General features: G+C 40.6%; 1 protein-coding gene across 6 annotated transcripts in view; it reads left to right on the top strand.

Annotated features, from left to right (window-relative positions):
• STARD4 (StAR related lipid transfer domain containing 4) overlaps positions 1–18879 on the top strand; it is a 206281-nt gene that overhangs the window by 84501 nt on the left and 102901 nt on the right. For all 6 annotated transcript variants that reach the window (XM_044064193.1, XM_044064195.1, XM_044064194.1 and 3 more), the window contains one exon: positions 4579–4628. In XM_044064193.1, the coding sequence (XP_043920128.1) occupies positions 4579–4628 (50 nt within the window). The remainder of the gene's footprint in view (positions 1–4578; positions 4629–18879) is intronic.

The raw sequence follows: 18879 nt of genomic DNA on the forward strand, positions 1-18879 counted from the left end.
ACATTCCATTCTAATCTTCTGTGTCACTTATGAGCTGACAGTTTGTAACAATACCTAAATGTTTGCTGTCTTGTGTCACGTGTTACTTGTTATGGAATTTTTCACTCCAAGCCCCCCTCAGTAAATTGGCACTGCCCAGTGGTGCTAATACAATTAACAAACAAGCAAACAAATAATAGGTAGTGTTATCAGGATGCAGTATGGGGCATAAACACCCCTTTATTACCAAGAACTCAGAAATGTATCCCTGGTTTGGTACCTACGTCTCTAATGGACATAGGTAACCTATAAATGGTTCATCTGCCAGGCCCATGCTTACACTTATCAAGGGTATCAGAACTTGTCAGTGATTTGGGATGCATGGCTAGGCTTAAAAAGGCCCTTGTGGTCATTAGCCTAGTAAACACCTATGAACCTATGAACTTATATGCTCCTTCCTTTTCATGGTTAGAGATAAACATAATTACATTTTTGTAGATTATCATAATTTCAAACAGTTTATACACCTTTTGAAAAAGTGCTGCAAAGAATTGATTTTTTTTTTACAGGAAAATTATAACTCCATATATTCTTATCAGCAAAATATTTCAATGAATGTGGCCCAAAACAAAATACAAATGCTTCTGTTCAGTGCAATTGCACTATAAAAGCATGTCTTTCTTTTGGTAGACTGACAGTGTTCCAGCTATTTGTAATCCATTTTTTTTATGAAGTCCATTAAACTCCTATGATATAGTTTAAATGCGGTGAAACCATTGGATGACTGGGGTAACTTTCTGTTAGCAAATAAAACATAGGGTAGTAAGGTATCCCTGTTTTTTCCAACCTTCGCAACCACTTGTATCAACATTTTCTTCAGTGTTTTATTACAAAGATTCACCAAAGTATTCATTTGGGGTGGTGAACCGAAGTTATTTGTCACTTCACCTAAAACAGCAGGCAGAGCCCCTTCATGATCTTCGACACAGAAGGGGTCTCTTGCCCTGTTAGAATTTCTTTAGGTATCCCCTTTCTTCTAAGCACAAGCATCACTTCTCTTGTAGTACCTTTGCCAGGGCCTGTACATAATGACACAGTTTTGAGGTTAATAGTGACATTATTTAGAACTATTAAAATTGATGTCTAGAATTCCTAACAAAAGGGATATCAGTTAGTAACAGGAACCCTAAGGGTTAGTGGAAGGCAAGTAACACAAAGCCTTTCCATGACAGAAAAAAACTTTGCCAACAGAACCTTGAAAAGACTCGTTCTTTTGTCTTTTTCACCCCAGGCAACCTAAAATATGTGTGTGGCTGAGTTCAACACTGTTCTTTTGATGGCTTAGAGCACTAGCAATCATTTAATTACCTCTACCTCTTTCTTATTAACCATAAGATCACTGCTTTAAACTGGGAACAGTTAGTGGATGGCCTTCTAACACAGTGACCACATTTATAGCCTCCATGTTTTTTTTCTGGTTTATCTTTAGACTGGATCTTCACAGTGGTCTTCCTTCAACTCTTAAGTATAATGTTTATGTCTAGAAAGTCTTTATTTATTTATTTAGTTATTTATTTTTTTATGTGTTTAACATTTGTTTACCGGGAAAGTCCTACTTGGAATGAAACCAGTTTTCAGCGGAGGCCCAGGGAGAAACGCACCAGATGCATGTCTTTGTAACATAGGAATGAAGACTTTGTAAGTCTTCATTCCTATTTTTAACTATGGGCCTAGCTTCAGTTTGATTATAGTAATTTTGCACTAGTATAGATATAATATTGTCTTTCTGTCATTCTGGTTTCCATTAATGTCAGCTTAAGAGAAAGGTTGGTCATTCTGGATCTACTCTAATTCTATTTCAAAGAAAGAATGAATTTTCTCACTGTTTTGCCTACTATTTGTGAACTGTTGTAACAAACCATTAATGTATTGCCACAAATGAAAAAAATGTGGGAATCCATCCTTACAATGACTTTTTACATAAGTTTAGATGTTTTGCTGTTCCTATAGGAGCAAGTAATATTAGTTTAGTTATGAGATAGTCATCTGTATCCCTATGTATACCTACAACTTGTAGTTGTTTCTCAAAATTCAGTTTTTAATTATTCACTAAAGACTTACGTTATTAAGGTTACCTTGCCTTCAGACTTAAACAATGCTGGAGCATATTTCCCATCCACTCATTTGTCACATTGTTGAGCTCGTACATGAGTACTGCAAACATTACCTTTTACAACACCATCTGCAAACATTGAATGTATTCCACCACAGGTACATGCATCACATTGCGTAGGTTCATTAATTAGTAGATACCTTTTAGATATATACCCAAATTTAAAACCCTTAAAATGTTTCAGATTGCCCTGCTTATTGTTTGTTGCATCCCCATTTGCCTGGAATTGTCTTTGTACCTTATAAAATGCAAATATATTTCTACTTCTCCCTTTTACCTTAGAGATAGCTTACTTGCTCTAGTGTTTCTTTGGGAACATTGTTGAGATGAACTTTCTCCCTTAGTTCACCAGCTACAGCATATTATTCAACCAAATTCTCCAACTGTTCCACCTGAGCTTAGATTACTCTGGCTTACTACGCAGTGAATGGGGGACAGCAAATTCCTCAGAAATATGGTTTATAAAAATATGGTCTGTAATCTGAGGTGTTGAGTTCTTCTCTGGTTTTAGCCACTTCTGCATGATGTGGGTCAAATCAAACATCTGGGATTATGCATGCTTGTCATTGTTGTAGTCCAGACACTTTTGTAACTGTCTGTGGGAATATTCCCTGAATGTGTAAGAATTTCATCTTTCTTTTCATCTGTTTCTAATGCTCATTGACCTGCACAGGCTGCAGGTTAAAATAAGCTTCCTGAGACTCTTCACTTAAGAATGGGGCTATCAGTATAGCCCGATCAACATTCATCCATTCAGATGTCAGTAAATAATCCTCAACACGTATACACAAACTATATATATGTGTGTGTGTGTGTATATATATATATATATATATATATTATGTAAGTGGGTCTACTTCAAATGATCGAAGACTCATATCATCGGCTATCATAAGATCAAGACCAAAGCAACGAACCCCCAGATAACCGAAAGCTTAAAGCCAAGAAACCCGGAGCATCAAACTCTACAAGTGAGCAGAAGTCCGATCGTCATTTAAAGACACAGTTCTGCAATTAAAGACTGCGGCAGCAAATAACTATCAGCGGTTTGAATTGGCTATCTTGCTTTTGCATAATCTCTTTTATGTGTAATCGTATAGTGTATGTAATGTCTCCAATTTTTGTTTAAGCTTTCATGGTTGTTTCAACAGTTGTACAGTATATGGAGCTTTTCTCCCTGGGCCTCCACTGAAAATAAATTCTTGCTAATTCCAGTTGGACTGTCCTAGTAAACAAAAGCAAACTAAGTAAAATAATACACACACACACACACACACACACACACACACACACACACACACACACACACATAGAATTATACATGTACACAGATAGGCTAAAAGCCCTGCCCCTCTACCCAGTCTTCTACAGATTCCTCAGCGTTGACCTCTGTCTGGCATACAAATCAATCTCAGACCCCACCCTGATGAGACTGCTGCATATCACCAAGTCAAGCTCCACTCGAGTAACCCACATGCAAGACCTCAACCTGGTCTGTGACATCGATAGGACTTGTTGGCGGAAAAGATTTGTGTCCCAGAGACTCCCCCATCTGTGGAATAGACTCCATCTCCACGTAAAGTATAGTATCTCATTAAACCTTTTTAAGCACGACCTGGATAACTGGATAGTAAACAGAAAATACACCCCTGGAAATTCCACCTATGTCCCTGCTGGATAGTGGCATAGGGTGCTGACTTGTTGGAACATGGGCTACATTCTTGGCTAGGCTTGTAAGGGCCACAGAGCCAACAGCCTGGTAACTTCCTATGATCATATGATCCTATGTAAAGACACACACACTTTGCCTATTTTTTTGCTGCATCTATGTGAAAGTGTTGGAAGGATTATTAGACAGAAAAAAACAATATTTACCAGGAAACAGAAATTATTTACTGCATTTTAATTATTATAACTGACAGAGAGAGAATCTAATTATTTGGATATTTTGTTTTTTATCTTTTTTTATGAACAGAAGACTGACAGCAGTGCTAAAGAAGCTGGTTTATCTGTGGATGCAGGAAAGGGAACAAATGATACAAATCTAGCTCCCATGAGTTTCCATCCTAAGTAAATAATACTGTTTTTTCCACAGCTTTGACATGGAACTCTTGCAGAACCATTTTAGTGCTTAATACTGAAATTAATTTAAAAAGATTTAACTGTATGCATTTATAGAAAAAGACTATTATAGACCTTGCCTTTGCCACTTTTCCATCTTCCCATTCTTAATACTACAGAAACACCTTACTTCAGTACACACAGACTTTGTAATTAATGTTTACCCATCATTATAACATGTATGCACTTTTCTTTTCTTTTCTGATTTATATGCTAAGCAATGTTTTATAGTTGTGAGCATTTTCAAATGCAGCTTTGTTAAACAGAATGTCTGCATATGATTATGTATTTATTTCTGTTTACAGAAAGAGGTAACTGTATGGAGGAAGCCTTCCAAAGAATTCAGTGGATTTCTGTAAGTTTATTTTTCCTGCCTTTCCATTACACAGTACCCCCCCATATTATGTATACATTTTATTAGTATGACTTCTTTATCACATTTACATATTATCCTCTTTACAGCTAAGAAATTCTGTAGGAAACTGTGTTTGTATTTCCTTATAACAACATAAAGAATACTCACTCAGTTTGACTGTGAATGATTTGATTGTAAAATATACATACCTGCTAAATATGTATATGTTTAATGTTTGGTATTTAAAAACATTAATTACAGGTGCTCGATGATTTCCATTTTATGGAGCCTGATCCAATGAAGTACTTTTTGTCAGATGTTTAGTGCTTTTGTTGCCTTGGTACTGTTTTCAACATATTCTCCTATCTGAAGTGTGTCTTGTTTAGCTGGGCGTCATCACTTATGCATATGGAAGCAGCGCACAGCCTTGCTATACTGGTGCTGGTTTCTTTATGATAATAATTTAGTGACTGTCTTTGCAGTATTGGATGGGTTTTCAAGCCTTTGTAAATGCACCCTTATATCGTCAGAAGATCTTCCATTAACAGAGATGGGTAGTGATAACACAACCTAGGCGCAGCGATGGACTCGTACATAATGTGTGCAAAGACAGTACAGTTACAATGCACATGTTCAGATCGTGTATTCAGCCATCAATATTATTTTGTTTGCATCTTGACTTTTCATGAGAATGTTTTTTGTTGCCATGCTCCAGCAGTTATAGTCTGGGTTCACGTGTTCATTTCTTAAACTTACAACTTAACTCCATGCTGTATATGTTTTCCTGAAGGAAACAAATGATCATCTTCAGATAGCAAGGGGAAGCTTAATCCATAAACTTGGAAGGTATTGTGTATCTGTCATATGTGTATTATTGATCTATCAGAAATTGAGAGTATTGTTTTAAACATGTTATTCTTTGCATTTTAAAGCAGGCTGATCATTTGCTGAAATGTTTAGAATTCCTTTTAATGAAAGGGGTCCTGGACAAGTTTTTCTTCTGTTTCATGCCGTTTGACTCTTCTTTTTCCTGTTATTATTGCTTCTGGTTTTCTGTATTTTGTTATATGTCTGCTAAAAGTTTGCTTAACACCTTATTTAACTGATGTTCTTGTAAAGTGTACACTTTAATAATTTGTTAAATTTACATTTTTAAAGTGTAGCTTTGTCACGGGCATCACTGCTGCAATACAAATCCTTACCAATTGGAAATAGCTGAAGGTAGGTGTCTACCCTTCTACTCTGACCACGGATTTACCCCATGAACTCAGTTCCTTCTCCAAAATGGGCATTGATCTAACATGGATGACACTGTTTTCCTGGGTCTGACAGACTTCATAAAATTGTTGTATTTCAGTTTTCTAAAATGATGCCTGTTTACAGTAAGCAAATGTTTTAATTGTTGGGGAAGTTAAGTGGTGTTTGGAAACCCAAAATATTTTGTTAGTTTTAAATTTGGAAAAATAATTTACAATTGATAAAGGTTTGCTTTCTGAAAGAGAAACTTTTCCTACTGTGAAATACATGTATTTAGAAGAGCTTCAGTTATCAAGGGTGGGTTTATCTACAGCAAAACTAAAAAGAAAAAATGTAAACTGGCACCATGACACTCAGTATAAAAAGAAATACACTTTGTTAATGGTGCCAGACATGAATAAAGCATCTACATCTAAGGTTACAAAATAACAGTCAGCAGCATTATTAGTACAAGACCATGTATACAGATGTTCTAAAAAGATTTTGATATAGGCTGTGTAATCCAGCCGTTGACTGAAACAAAGGGTCTTAAAGGTGGTGTGGTAATAGGTTTATGCATCTTGGGGATCCCATAAATAAATGGAATCCTAGGTCTAGTAACATGAAAATATTCAAATATTTCTAATGATATCTGGCCATTAAGATGCATATCACAAACAGTGCTTTTTACATTGGAAATTATGTGATCAACATACTTCCTGTCTGTGGCTTGATATTCATCTGTGTTAATCACTTAATACATTTCCATATTATAATTCTCTATTTCAAGGATTACAATGCCTCCACCTTTATCTGCTGTTTTTATAACAATGTCTTTGTTAGAAGATAAAGGTTTAAAGGCTCGCTGCTGTTCAACAGTAAGATTATAGAAATGTTGATTATTAGTTAGGACTATAATGAGCTTATAATTTTGGGCTCAGAATGTCATTTTTTTCTTTTGTATTATTTAAAAAATTAAAATGTATATACTCAGCTTGTAAATCTATTTAGCTAATTTAATTGAATCGGGTGCAGGTCTAGCAAGTGTATTCTGTCAAAGAGTGTTAACATAGCCATTTCCAGTCTAGTGACATGTTCAGTTTTCATAGATTCATACATATATATACTAGGCTAACAACCACTAGGGACTTTATAAGCCTAAGCCTAGCCGTGCAACTGAACCCGGTTGTTTCCCCATATAACATGGGTGTCTGTTAGAGGGTATGTTAGTTAGGAGCTTGCTAGACGTTTAGTGTAGGGGGCGTTGGTTAGGGAGTATTTATTAATAATAAAAACTCATAAAATTCAGCTTCACCACACGGATCTATATTGTCACTTTATTCTGGTACCTCGGCTTATCGCCTTCTTAGGAATGATTTGTGTCTATAGTAGGAATTACAGAGCCAGGGAACTTTTTAGTTGTACCTCCTTAGGGGTTGTTTATATTATTGGATGTGGATGCCAAAATATTGGACAAACTAAGAGAAAGGTGAAGGTTAGAATAATGGAATATTTGGGGGATATTAGGAAGCAAAATGTAAATAGTCCAATAGCTAACCACTTTATTTCTGCACATGGGGGATTAGGGAACACTTTGTTTTTAGTGTACTGGCCTGGCCACTTTTGGATAGGAGGTAGTTTCATTGAGGAACTTAATAGATTGGAATGTAGGATGATTATTAATTACAGAACATTTCATCCTAGGGGAATGAACTTGAACAGTAATTTAACTTTATAGGAATCTATTTTATGTTTATGGTAGGTTTTGTAAAATAAATATTTATTGGTCTGTGTATTAAAGAACAAAATAGAAGTTTTTTCATAAGTATTTTTATGCTAGGATGTTATAAATATGTTAAACAATTGTTATTTAAATGTTAATTGATTTACTGATTGATAAATTGTTTAATTAATGGATATGGCACTTTTTTGTGTATAAGTTGGATCACAAATCATTCCTAAGAAGGCGATAAGCCGAGGTACCAGAATAAGTGACAATATAGATTTGTGTGGTGAAGCTGAATTTTATGAGTTTTTTTATTTTGATTTTTAGTTGGTGTTTGAATTAGGGAGTATTTACTGTCAGCCTCTGTCTGTCAGAGACATGTGAGCCAGCCTGGAAGTGAATTTTTGATTACCCATCCAGTGGTCAAGGTTATGTTTGAATAAGGTTAGGGAACCTATTCCAGAGAGTGGGGGTCATTTTAAGCACGTATCTGTTTATCCAGCATGCTGGGTTTATGTCACAAAGTTTAAATCCTGTGTTTACAGTGCCTTTCATTTTGCTGATGTGCAAAAGATCCATCGGAGCTGGATCTGAAGATGCCTTATACGTCAGGCATAGATCACATTTCAATAACCTGTAGGAGACTGAGTATAGTAATAGAGCTTTAAGGTGATATGTTTAGGAAAATGTGTTAATACCCTAGATTCTCGTGGTAAGGAACCTGTGTGGCCATTCCAGCTGTTGCATATGTCTTGTCAGGTACGTACTCAATGATGGGTTTGATATGGGCTGAGTAAAGTAGTACTATAACTTCTTTGTACCTGCATGCCATGCGTTTACTTATATGTTGTGTGGCACAGAATGATTTTCTTACTACTTTGGCCATGTGTTGGTCAAAGGACAGGTTACTATCTACATATGTTACCACATCCCTAACTACTGAGTTAACTCTTAGTGGTGTCTTATTGATGAATTAACCTGGGTGAACTTTTTCCCAAAGTACACTATAATACACTTCTTGGCACAGAGTTTTAATTTGTGGCTTTGGCACCAGTCATTTATCTGTGTTAGACCCTCTTGCAGGATGTTAGTGTCATGGAGGAATCTGATAGCTCCCAATTTGCAGTCGTCTGCAAAGTCGGTGAGCCAGAGGCCCTTGACATTAGCCTTGACTTCCAAGAAGTAGATACCAAACAGGAGTGGGCCTAGCAGTGAGCCTTGAGGTACTCCACTGGTGACTTATCTCTTGGTGGAGGTGGTTTCAGTAATCCTGGCTTCTAGGGTCCTATCTGTGAGTCAGCTGTCAATCCAACAAGTTAAGTAAGGATTTATGCCAAGTTTGGAGAGTTTATCAACAGTATTTGAGTAACCAAGTCTAGGTATGTGGTATGCACCATTGTCCCCTCATCCGTTGCCTTGGTGACCCTCTCAAATAAGTCTACCAGGTTAAGTAGGCATGATCTTCTTTTGACAAAACCAAATTGGGATGGGCCCAAAGTCTTTAGGTTGCCAATGTCTTTGCTGATCATTTCCATGATTCATTCTACAGCTTTGCATATTAGACTAGTGAGACTAACGGGTTTGTAGTTTCCTGGGTCAGAAGATGGTTCACCCTTGTAAAGAGGGTAAACTTTGCAGTCCTGCATTCACATGGTACATAGCCTGTTTTGAGGCTGTAGCTGAAAAGTGATATCACTCTGCAGAGGAAGAGTTCCCTCCTGAGCCTAAGCAAGAAAATCAGAAATCTTGTAAAGTTTTCTAAAGCAAATTCCAAAACTAAAATCACATCCCTAGTCAATAGCCAAGGATAATCATAAGGAATTCTTTAACTATGTCTGAAGTCTAAAAGGGAGTGCCCAGCTGTGTGCCATACTGGTTGTAGATGGGATCATTCATAGTTCACTGGAAGATATCGCCAACCTGCTAGCTGAGAGATTCAGTGCAAAGTTCACCCTCCCATCCCCACGTACCATATCCCAAAACATACATGACACCAGCTCTCTGCCTCGTATCTTTAGATAACAAGTCATCTCTGCACTTGCCAAGGCCAAAAACATGGCCTCAGTGGAACTAGATAATATCCCAGGTTGTTTAGTAAACAATCTAAAACAAGTCCTAGCACACCCACTTGGTGATATCTCTTTAATCATAGCTTGAGAACTGGCTGTGTTCCTGCAGAATGGAGAACAGCAACAGTAATCACCCTGCACAAAGGGTGGCCATCAACTGACCCTGGGAACTACAGACGCATAAGTCTAAGCAGACTCATCTACAAGGTCATGGAAAGAATTATCCTGGACCTTATCAACAAGGACATAGACAACCTCCGACACTGGACCCAACTCAGTTTGGCTTTGTTAAGGGTAGAGCATGCTTATTAAACCTGGTAGACTTCTTTGAGAACATCACCAAAGCCATGGACAAAGGAAAGACAGTGCAAATGGCCTATCTAGACCTTGCCAAAGCTTTCAACAAAATTCCCCAGTCTGGCATCATTGAGAAACTTTCCCAGATAGGTATTAACCCTTACATTAGTAGATGGGTAGCCAACTGGCTCACCGACAGAACACACTGTGTCAAAATTGGTGACTCCACCTCCACCAGTAGATCCGCCACCAGTGGAGTACCACAGGGGTCTCTGCTGGGCCCCTTACTATTTGGCATCTATTTCTCAGAAGTCCAGGCCAAAGTAGACTGCCTTTGGCTCACCAAGTTCTCTAATGATTGCAGACTGGGAACAATCATTGAGTCCTCCAGTGATTTCAACATGTTACAAGAAGAGCTAACACAAACAAATGATTGTTGTCAAAGCCATGGTCTAAAACTAAATGCAAAAAAATACATTATTATTCCCTTTGGCAAAACAAAATTCCCTACAAATTACACTGTTGACAACCCCCCCCCCCCCCCCGAGTTCCAACCCAGAGGTGCAAGACTTGGGAACACAGATCGATAGCAATCTGAATTTTGACCACCAGGTTTCTACCGTGGTAAGGATAGCCTTCTATGTAGTGCACCTCATAAGCAAGGGCATAGCATCCAAGTCATGGGATGTTATAACTCCACTGTACTTAACCCTCATCAGACCACTAATAGAGTATACTGCACCGTTTTGTATGTACCTCACCAGACACCTGCAGCTGGGGAGACCTCAGAAATTTCTCACTAAGAAAATACAGGGACTCCAAACAATGACCTACGTGATCAGGCTGAAAGCCCTGTCACTTTACTCTGTATGTTATAGGCTGCTGAGAGGAGACTTGTGCCTGGCCTATAGGGCAGTCTTAGACCCTGCCCTAATGGAAATGCTGCACATCCACAAGTCAAATGGCAGAAGAGTCACTCAATCTAGGGATCTCAACCTAGCTTGTGACATTAACAGAACATGCTGGAGAGACAAATATGTCTCCCAGAAACTGACGCTTCTCTGGAATAAACTTCCTGCTCACGTAAAACAGATCTCTTCAATGACCCTCTTCAAATGTAACCTAGATAATTGGAAGGGAGGCCACAAATTTCCCCCTGGGGTGGCACCCATGTCCCTCATGGACATTCTGTTCATGAATTTGTTCTGTGAACTACCCAAGAAGAACAAAAGGGGGATACTTGGAATTAACATGGCTAGGCTTGTAAAGGCCCTAGGGCCGCTAGCCTAAGAACCTCCTATGAACCTATGAACCTATAATTCTATTTGGGAGGTAACCTGGGATATTGTCTGATCCCACTGAGGCTGTGTTTTTGTCCTAAGCGAGTGCCATCATGAAGGGATTTCATGAGGGGAGGCAGGGGAAAGTGGGTGGTGAAGTTAGAGGTGAATTTGTCACTCAGCAGATTCTCTGTGTCACTCTGCTCAATTAAGGTGGTGCCATTTACCAACAGTTCAGCATACTGTTGTATGTTACCTTTTGGACATAGCTGTAGAAGACCTTGAGGTTATCTTTAGCCTGAGAGGCTATCTTGACTTCATAATTGGCCTTGTTGCATTTAATTAGTCTTATTTTCCTGTTTAATTTAATTAGTGAGCTTTTGTCATTAAGAGAGTTCCTCTTTCTGATTTTGGCCATGACTTTTTTCTTTTCGTTATATACCCTGTTAGGGTTAGGATTCCACCAGTGTGGTTTGTTTTGGGCTTACTTCTGGTAGATACAGCAGCCTGTAGGCAGCCATTTTTGTGGCCGTACATAGATTCTGTGAACAATTCCACATAGGTTGCTGTGAGCTCAGGGTTTGGAGGAGCATTGAATTTTGACAAACTGTCACTTAATAAGATGCAGTTTGCTTTAGAATAGTTCCTAACAGGTTTTGCTGGGTTTACTATGTTGATTTTTATTTCAAAGGAGACAGCTTTGTGATCCGACTTCACCAGTGAGGACATTATATAGGTTCATAGGTAGGTACTAGGCTATCTGCCCGAGGGCATGTATAAGCCTAGCCAGAGTGTGTCAGCTTTCGCCGCCCCATTGATTAATTAACTGAGCCTCTGTCAAGCAGCGCCAATGAAGTGATCCCAGGAGTGTATTTTCTATTACCCATCCACTCGTTAAGGCTTCCCTTGAAGAGTGTTAGTAAGGGGCTCTGCCTAATGTAGTTAGGAATTTTGTTCCAAAGCATGGGGAGTCTCTGTGACAGGAATCTATCCCTCCAGCATGTTCTATTTATTGTTGTGGTGAGGTTTAGCTCACTAGAGCGCGTGGCTTACTGTGACTTGGATTTCTTTAGGTGGAACATATCCATCAATTCTGAGTTGGACATGGCTTTGTAAGTCAGGCAGAGATCACCTCTGAGTAAGCGATATGTCACTGAGTACAGCCGGAGTTTTTTCAGTCGGGCTGCATAGGATATATGTTTGAGGCCAGTAATCCACTTGGTGAGGTGCTTTTGTGGTCTTTCCAGCTGTTGGAAGTATCTTGTGAGGTACATCCAAAATGGGGCATTGTACTCTATAATGGGTCTGATGAGTGATGAGTAGAGGGGCACTATAACCTCTTTATTTCTAGATGTGACTCCCTTAGTAATTAGATAGGCCACATAGAAGGATTTCCTAACTACTTTGGCAATATGATTGTCAAAGGAGAGATTACTATCTATCTGGGTCCCCAGATCTCTTATTTCCTCTTCTGTATTAAGGGGCCTGCCGCCTATGTGGTAATTTGTGGGTGCTTTGTTTTTCCCAAACGGGATGACTATGCATTTTTTGACATTTAGCTTGAGGCCATGACTTTGACACCAGGTGTCTGTCTCAGTAAGGCCTTTTTGAAGGATGTCCATGTCAGCCAGAGAGGCAATTATGGCTCTCAGTTTACAGTCATCGGCAAACTTGGTTAGCCATAGTCCTCCTGCGTTTGCCTGTACTTCTGAGAAATATATGCCGAACAGTAGGAGTCCCAGAACTGAGCCTTGAGGGACACCACTTGTGACTGGTTTAGAGTCGGACCTGGAGCCTGCTATTCTTACCGTGTGAGTTCTGTCTGTAAGCCAATTGGCAACCCATCTTGTGATGTAGGGGTTTAAGTTCAGGCTGGTGAGTTTTTCTATAATACCCGAGTGAGGAATGGTGTCGAATGCCTTGGCGAGAATAAGGTAGGCTGTGTGAACCACCTTTCCCTTGTTTATGGCCTTGGTGACTGTCCCGGAGAAGTCAACCAGGTTTAGTAGGCATGATCTGCCCGTAGCAAAGCCAAACTGGGTCAGGTCAAGTGTTTGGAGGTTCCCAGTGTCTTTGTTAATGAGTTCCATGATGATGCGCTCCATAGCCTTGCAGACCATGCTAGTTAGGCTTATGGGGTGATAATTACCAGGGTCAGTTGTGGCCCCTCCTTTGTGGAGCGGAATAACTGTTGCTGTGCGCCATGCTGTGGGCACGTAGCCTGCTTTGAGGCTGAGTTTGAACAGCGTGTTTAGGTGGGAGGTTAGTTCGTTCTGTAGTTCATGCAAAACGCAGCCTGGGACACCATCTGGCCCCATTGATGCTGTGTTTTTGTCTTTTGAAAGGGCTGTTTTTCTGAACTGGTTTCCTCCATTTGTTGTATAACCTGTTTATGGCAGGGGTCCACCAGACTGGTTTCTTTTTCTTAAGGGAGTGAGTCTTGGTTTTGCTAGGGATGGCACAATCCATGCATCCTTGTAGGTGCTCATAGAGTGCAATTGTAAAGGATTCTGCATCTTGGGCAATGTTATCCTTTAGCATGGGGGCTGTGAAACTTACCACCTCTGCCTTAAGTAAGGTGAAGTTGGCTTTAGAAAAGTTTTTCACAGTGGTTTCCTTGGTTGGGGGTGGTGGTGGGGTGTGGACATGCAGGGTGACTAGTTTATGGTCTGATCTAACCAGTGACGGGTTGACCTCCAATACAGAACACCTGTCGCCCATGTTGGTGATGACCAGGTCCAATATGCTGTGGCCTCTGGTAGGGGAGCTTACCAGCTGATCCAGTGCATTTGAATTGAAAAATTCCAGGAAGCGCTAAGCCTGGGTGTTTGTACTCAAGTAGTTTTCCCAGTTAATGGTAGGGTAATTGAAATCACCCAATATCAGGGTGTTCGGTAGGACCTGCATGTTTTCCAGTGTCTCCAGAAAGCCAGAGTGGTGGTCCTGGGTCATGGAGGGTGATCTGTAGCAGGCCACAATTTGCATTGCAGATTTGCCCGATGTTAGCTGCACATGGATGATCTCAGAGGTATCATGCTGTGCCACTAACCTGGACGTGTGGGTATCCTTGATGAATATAGATACATCCCCCCTCCTTTTGTGTTTCGGTCCGTGTTCTGTGGCCAAAATGTGTGGTATGAGTTATAGCCCAGTAGTGCTGGAGTGCCCTCAGGAGCCTTGAACCAGGTTTCAGTTACTGCACAGATGTCGACGTTCTCCATACTTAGAGCCACACGCTCCAGGGATCTAAATCTTGTTATCACAAGAAACAAAACATGCTGGAGGGATAGGTTCCTGACCCAGAGACTCCCCAGACTCTGGAATAGACTGCCCATACATGTCAAGCAGAGTGCCTCTTTGGCCGTCTTCAAAAGGAACCTTGATGACTGGATGGGAGAAAGGAAATTCACCCCGGGGATCATGTCAGTCGCCCTGCTAGACAGGGGTCCAGGGAAGTAAATAGTGTGGGAAGAAATATCCAGGGAATTGTTATGGCTAGGCTTGTATAGGCCCTAGGGCCGATAGCCTAGTACCAACCTATGAGTGCTTCGAGTGCATGCATTTTGAGATTTTAAACTCCTGGCATTGAGTAGCATAACCCTCATTTTTTTACTTGTGCTGTTTACGGAGGTGGGTTTGAATTTTGAGCCTTGCCTAAAAAGGCAGTATGGGGGCAGCAAGAGCCTTGGCCAGTATTCAAAAGCCAAGGGGTGACAGGTGCAAGCCATCTCTTGCGAAGCAACACAGCTTGTCGAGCATGCCATCCCAGGCTGACAGACACTGGATCTCCTTTGAATGACACCAGAAGCTTAGCCAATTGTTGAAATTGATCATTTTTTCTTTATACTGAGGTATCATTCTTGGTGAGGGCAGGATGTTGGTCAGGGTCATACCCGCCTGGGCTACATGATCAGAGAGCTCTTCCATGTCTCTTTTCATGTTGTCCAGGGAGATATGTCTCAGGTCATTCACACCAACATGAACAATGACAGAGTCAATCAATCCCAAACAGTTCAGACCACTGCAAAACGAAGCCAAAGAAAGCCGATGCGTTATTTCCAAATACTTTAATCAAGACAGAGTCATATTTGTACTTGTTCTGGAGTGACCAGAGTGCTTGTGTTATGTGGCAGATTCTGGCTCCCAACAGGCAGCCAACAATAACCTTCTCCTTGTCCAGCCTAGTGAGTGGGGCGTCAGTGTAACTGACTATTGAGTCACCTATTAGTAGTGTGTTAGGTATGTTATTTCGCCTTAAGGGCTTTGATTGTGCGGCACATTGATTTTATGTGTTGTCTGGTTTGTGACAGGAGGTGCAGGTTTTGTGGGTGTCTGCTTTGGAGCTCTCTGATGCTTTCACAGGTTTTTATTTAGAGCCTCCAAATATGATTTAGTGCATCTATGTGTATTTTTTTGCCAGTGCTGGTTTAGTAGTTCTATCTGAGGCTGGCAGTGTGGTGCAAGTGTTAACCTTCTCCTCATGACTGTCTGTTCCAGTCTTCTGTGGAGAGACCTTAGCCTCCAGTTTGGCTGTATAATTGCATCTCTCGCATATGTTAGTGTTTTGTGGTAGGAGGAGAGGGCTGTGTTTGTACATGAGACAGTTGCAACATTGTCTCAGGATACCCAGCTTCACCAGCTGGACTGGAGAGTACACCTGAAGTTGCCCTTTGGTCATGCCTGAATAGTAGGGTGAGCTGCTTAGTCACTTGGTTGGTGAGGGGTGGATAAAGAGCCTTGCCCTGCTGGGCAGTCAAGTGTTGGGGTATATTACTGCTTGCTATTAGGTCTGAGCAAGTGCTGGACTGTAGGACGCTTTTTGAGTGCTTAGGTTGAGAGTTAGACTAGTTTCAAGTGAAAAACTGAAGAGGAAGTTTAGTGGAGCTGGGAATAATTTAGCCCTAGCTAACCAGTGCTGCCCGGAGCACAAAACCGTGCAAACGCCTTTTTTAAACTACTAACTTCTGGGCTGGAACCACTCCTCCAGGAACAGCTGGCTGCTCAAAGTTCCCCTCTCTCACAGGTGAACAGAGAAACTTCCCTCTATCCAAGTAAGGTATGGGTAACTCAGAAACTTGTGGTGGGGGTGGGGGTTGCAGCGCCCTCCCATATTGGTGAGTGCTATGTCCAGTATGCCTGAACTTCTATTGGAGTGTGCACTATCTGGTCAATGGTATTTATGTTGATAAAGTCCAGGAAGCATTGTGCTTGCAAGTTGTAGGCAGTATATGTTTCTCAGTATATAGAGGGGTAGTTGACGTCTCCCAAGAATAGGGTATTTGGCTGAATGGTGAGTGCCCCCAGCAGGTCAAGGTACAAGTTATGGGATTCATGAGGCATAGATGGTGACCTGTAGATTGTTAGGATATAGCAAGGGACTTTATCTGTGTTTTTTTTCCTTTTGGATGAACCCCAGGGCATCATCCTGTTTAACCAACCTAGAGGTGTTCTTGCTGCTAATGTAGATCAATACACCTCCACCTTTAGTCCCTGTCTGTGTGGCTGATTGTCTAAATGTGTAGAAAGCACTAAAGCCTTGCACTACTAGAGTACATTCTGTGGCTTTAAACCATCCCTCGGCAATGGCACAGATGGTTGTATTCTTCAGAGTGAGGAGAACTTGTAGGGTGTGGAGTTTCTTATTAAGGCTCTTAGCAATCAGCAGTAACACTTTTAGATTCCCTTGGGTTTTATTTGCTAAGTTGGTAGTTTTATCAATTTGGCATTGCCTAAAAACACTCTAAGTTCGTGGCTAAAGCTGTAGCCAATGTCTAGAAGCACAGGAGGGTGAGGTGCAGACCATCCTTGGCAGAGCAACATGGCCTATTAACCATGTCCTCCCATGTGGACAAATCTTGAATCCCTCTGGAATGACACTAGAAACAAAGCCAGTTAAAGTCAATCTTTTTTTGCTCATACTGTGGCATCATACTTGGAGAAGATAGAATGCTGCTTAGTGCAAGGCACATTACCTGCCTAAGACACATATTCAGAGAGATCCATAATCCATCCATTCATCTGTCCACAACCCATATTTCCATTTTTTCACAAGGTTGGGATGTCACTTCAACAGTGACAATCATCTAGAGCCAAGGTTCACACTGTCGGGTGGCTATCCTACTGCAGCTGTTCTTCCATATCACACACTTGCATACACACTCACATATATGACCAATTTAGAGGGTTCAATCCATTTATTGCATGTCTTTAGAATGTGGCAGGAAACAGTAGCACTCAGAGGAGACCCATGCAAACACAAGAAGGACATGCATATTCCGCACAGAAGGCTCCCCACCCAAGAGTCTAACCAGATTCACTCTTACTGTGAGGCAACAACAATATCTGCTACACCACTGTGCTACCCTAGAGAGATCCATAGTGTTGCTATTTATATAGTCCAGTGAGGTATGTTTCAGGTCTTTTATGTAAACGTGGACTACAATAGAATCATTCTGGCACCTGTGGTGCATTGATTGAGTACATGCATAATTTGGCAGACCCTGATAAGCAATTAATTGTTATGTTCTCCTTGTCCAGCCTGGTAAGTGGGGCATCTTGTGTCCTACAATGGAATTCCCCTATGACAAGAGGCTGAGTAAAGTGTTTGTTTGCCTTAAGGGCTTCATTCTTTGGGGTCCATTGGGTTTAGGTGTATGTGTGGTGTTTGGTGTGTGCTTTAGAGATTGCTGAGGATAGGTGTTGCTATTTATAGGCTTATGAGGTCTTTGAGGTTTGAGAATATTGTTTTTTAGTGCCTCAGCATATGATGGTCTATATGTGTGGTGGATGTAGTGTGTGTGTTCTTGGCAACCTTGTATGTAAATGATTTTTACCTTCAAGGAAACTGTGTATGTATATCTGTCATGTACCATGTTAGCTTTTTAAAAATTAACAGGTTGTCTGTGAACATGAGAAAATTACCGCATTGTCTCACAATGCCCATATTTACCAAACTGGCTACAGAGACATTTGGGAAATTGCATATCCATGTTGTTCAGAATTGTATTAGGGTAAGCTGTTATGGTTTGAGGGCTGGGTTATACAGATACCTCCTAAGATGGTCTCTATGGTTAGGGACTAGAGTTAGATAGTGCTAAGCTATGGTATTAGTTTTGTTATACGTGCAAGCTAGCTACTGCTCCATGCAATGCCTCACTAAGTTACACATTACTTCCTAATGCTATTTATAGAGGTAAACTTTACTGCCCAAGCGTTTGTGTCTGTATAGGGCACTGCCAGCCGCTGCTGTGCTTTGAGCATTTCACAGAACTTTTTCACAGAAACCATGTACAACCATGTAGGTGGTTGTGTAGAGGCTGCTGTACCTACCAGAAGTAAACCCAAAACAAACCACACTGGTGGAATGCTAATTTTAACAAGATATATAACAAAAAGAAAAAAAGTCATGTCCAAAATCAGAAAGAGCAACTCTCATAATGACAAGAGCTCACTAATTAAATTAAACAGGAAACTAAGAGGACTAATTAAATGCAACAAGGCCAGTTATGAGGTCAAGGTAGCCTCTCAGGTAAAAATAACCTCAAGGCCTTCTGCAGCTATCCAAAACCTGAAAAGTAACATACAATAGTGTGCTGAACTGGTGGTAAATGGCACCAGCTTTACTGAGCAGAGTGACACAGAGA

Source organism: Protopterus annectens, chromosome 2.part2 (assembly GCF_019279795.1).
Source record: "Protopterus annectens isolate FY-2018-M chromosome 2.part2, PAN1.0, whole genome shotgun sequence".
NCBI classification, from domain to species: Eukaryota; Metazoa; Chordata; order Ceratodontiformes; family Protopteridae; genus Protopterus; species Protopterus annectens.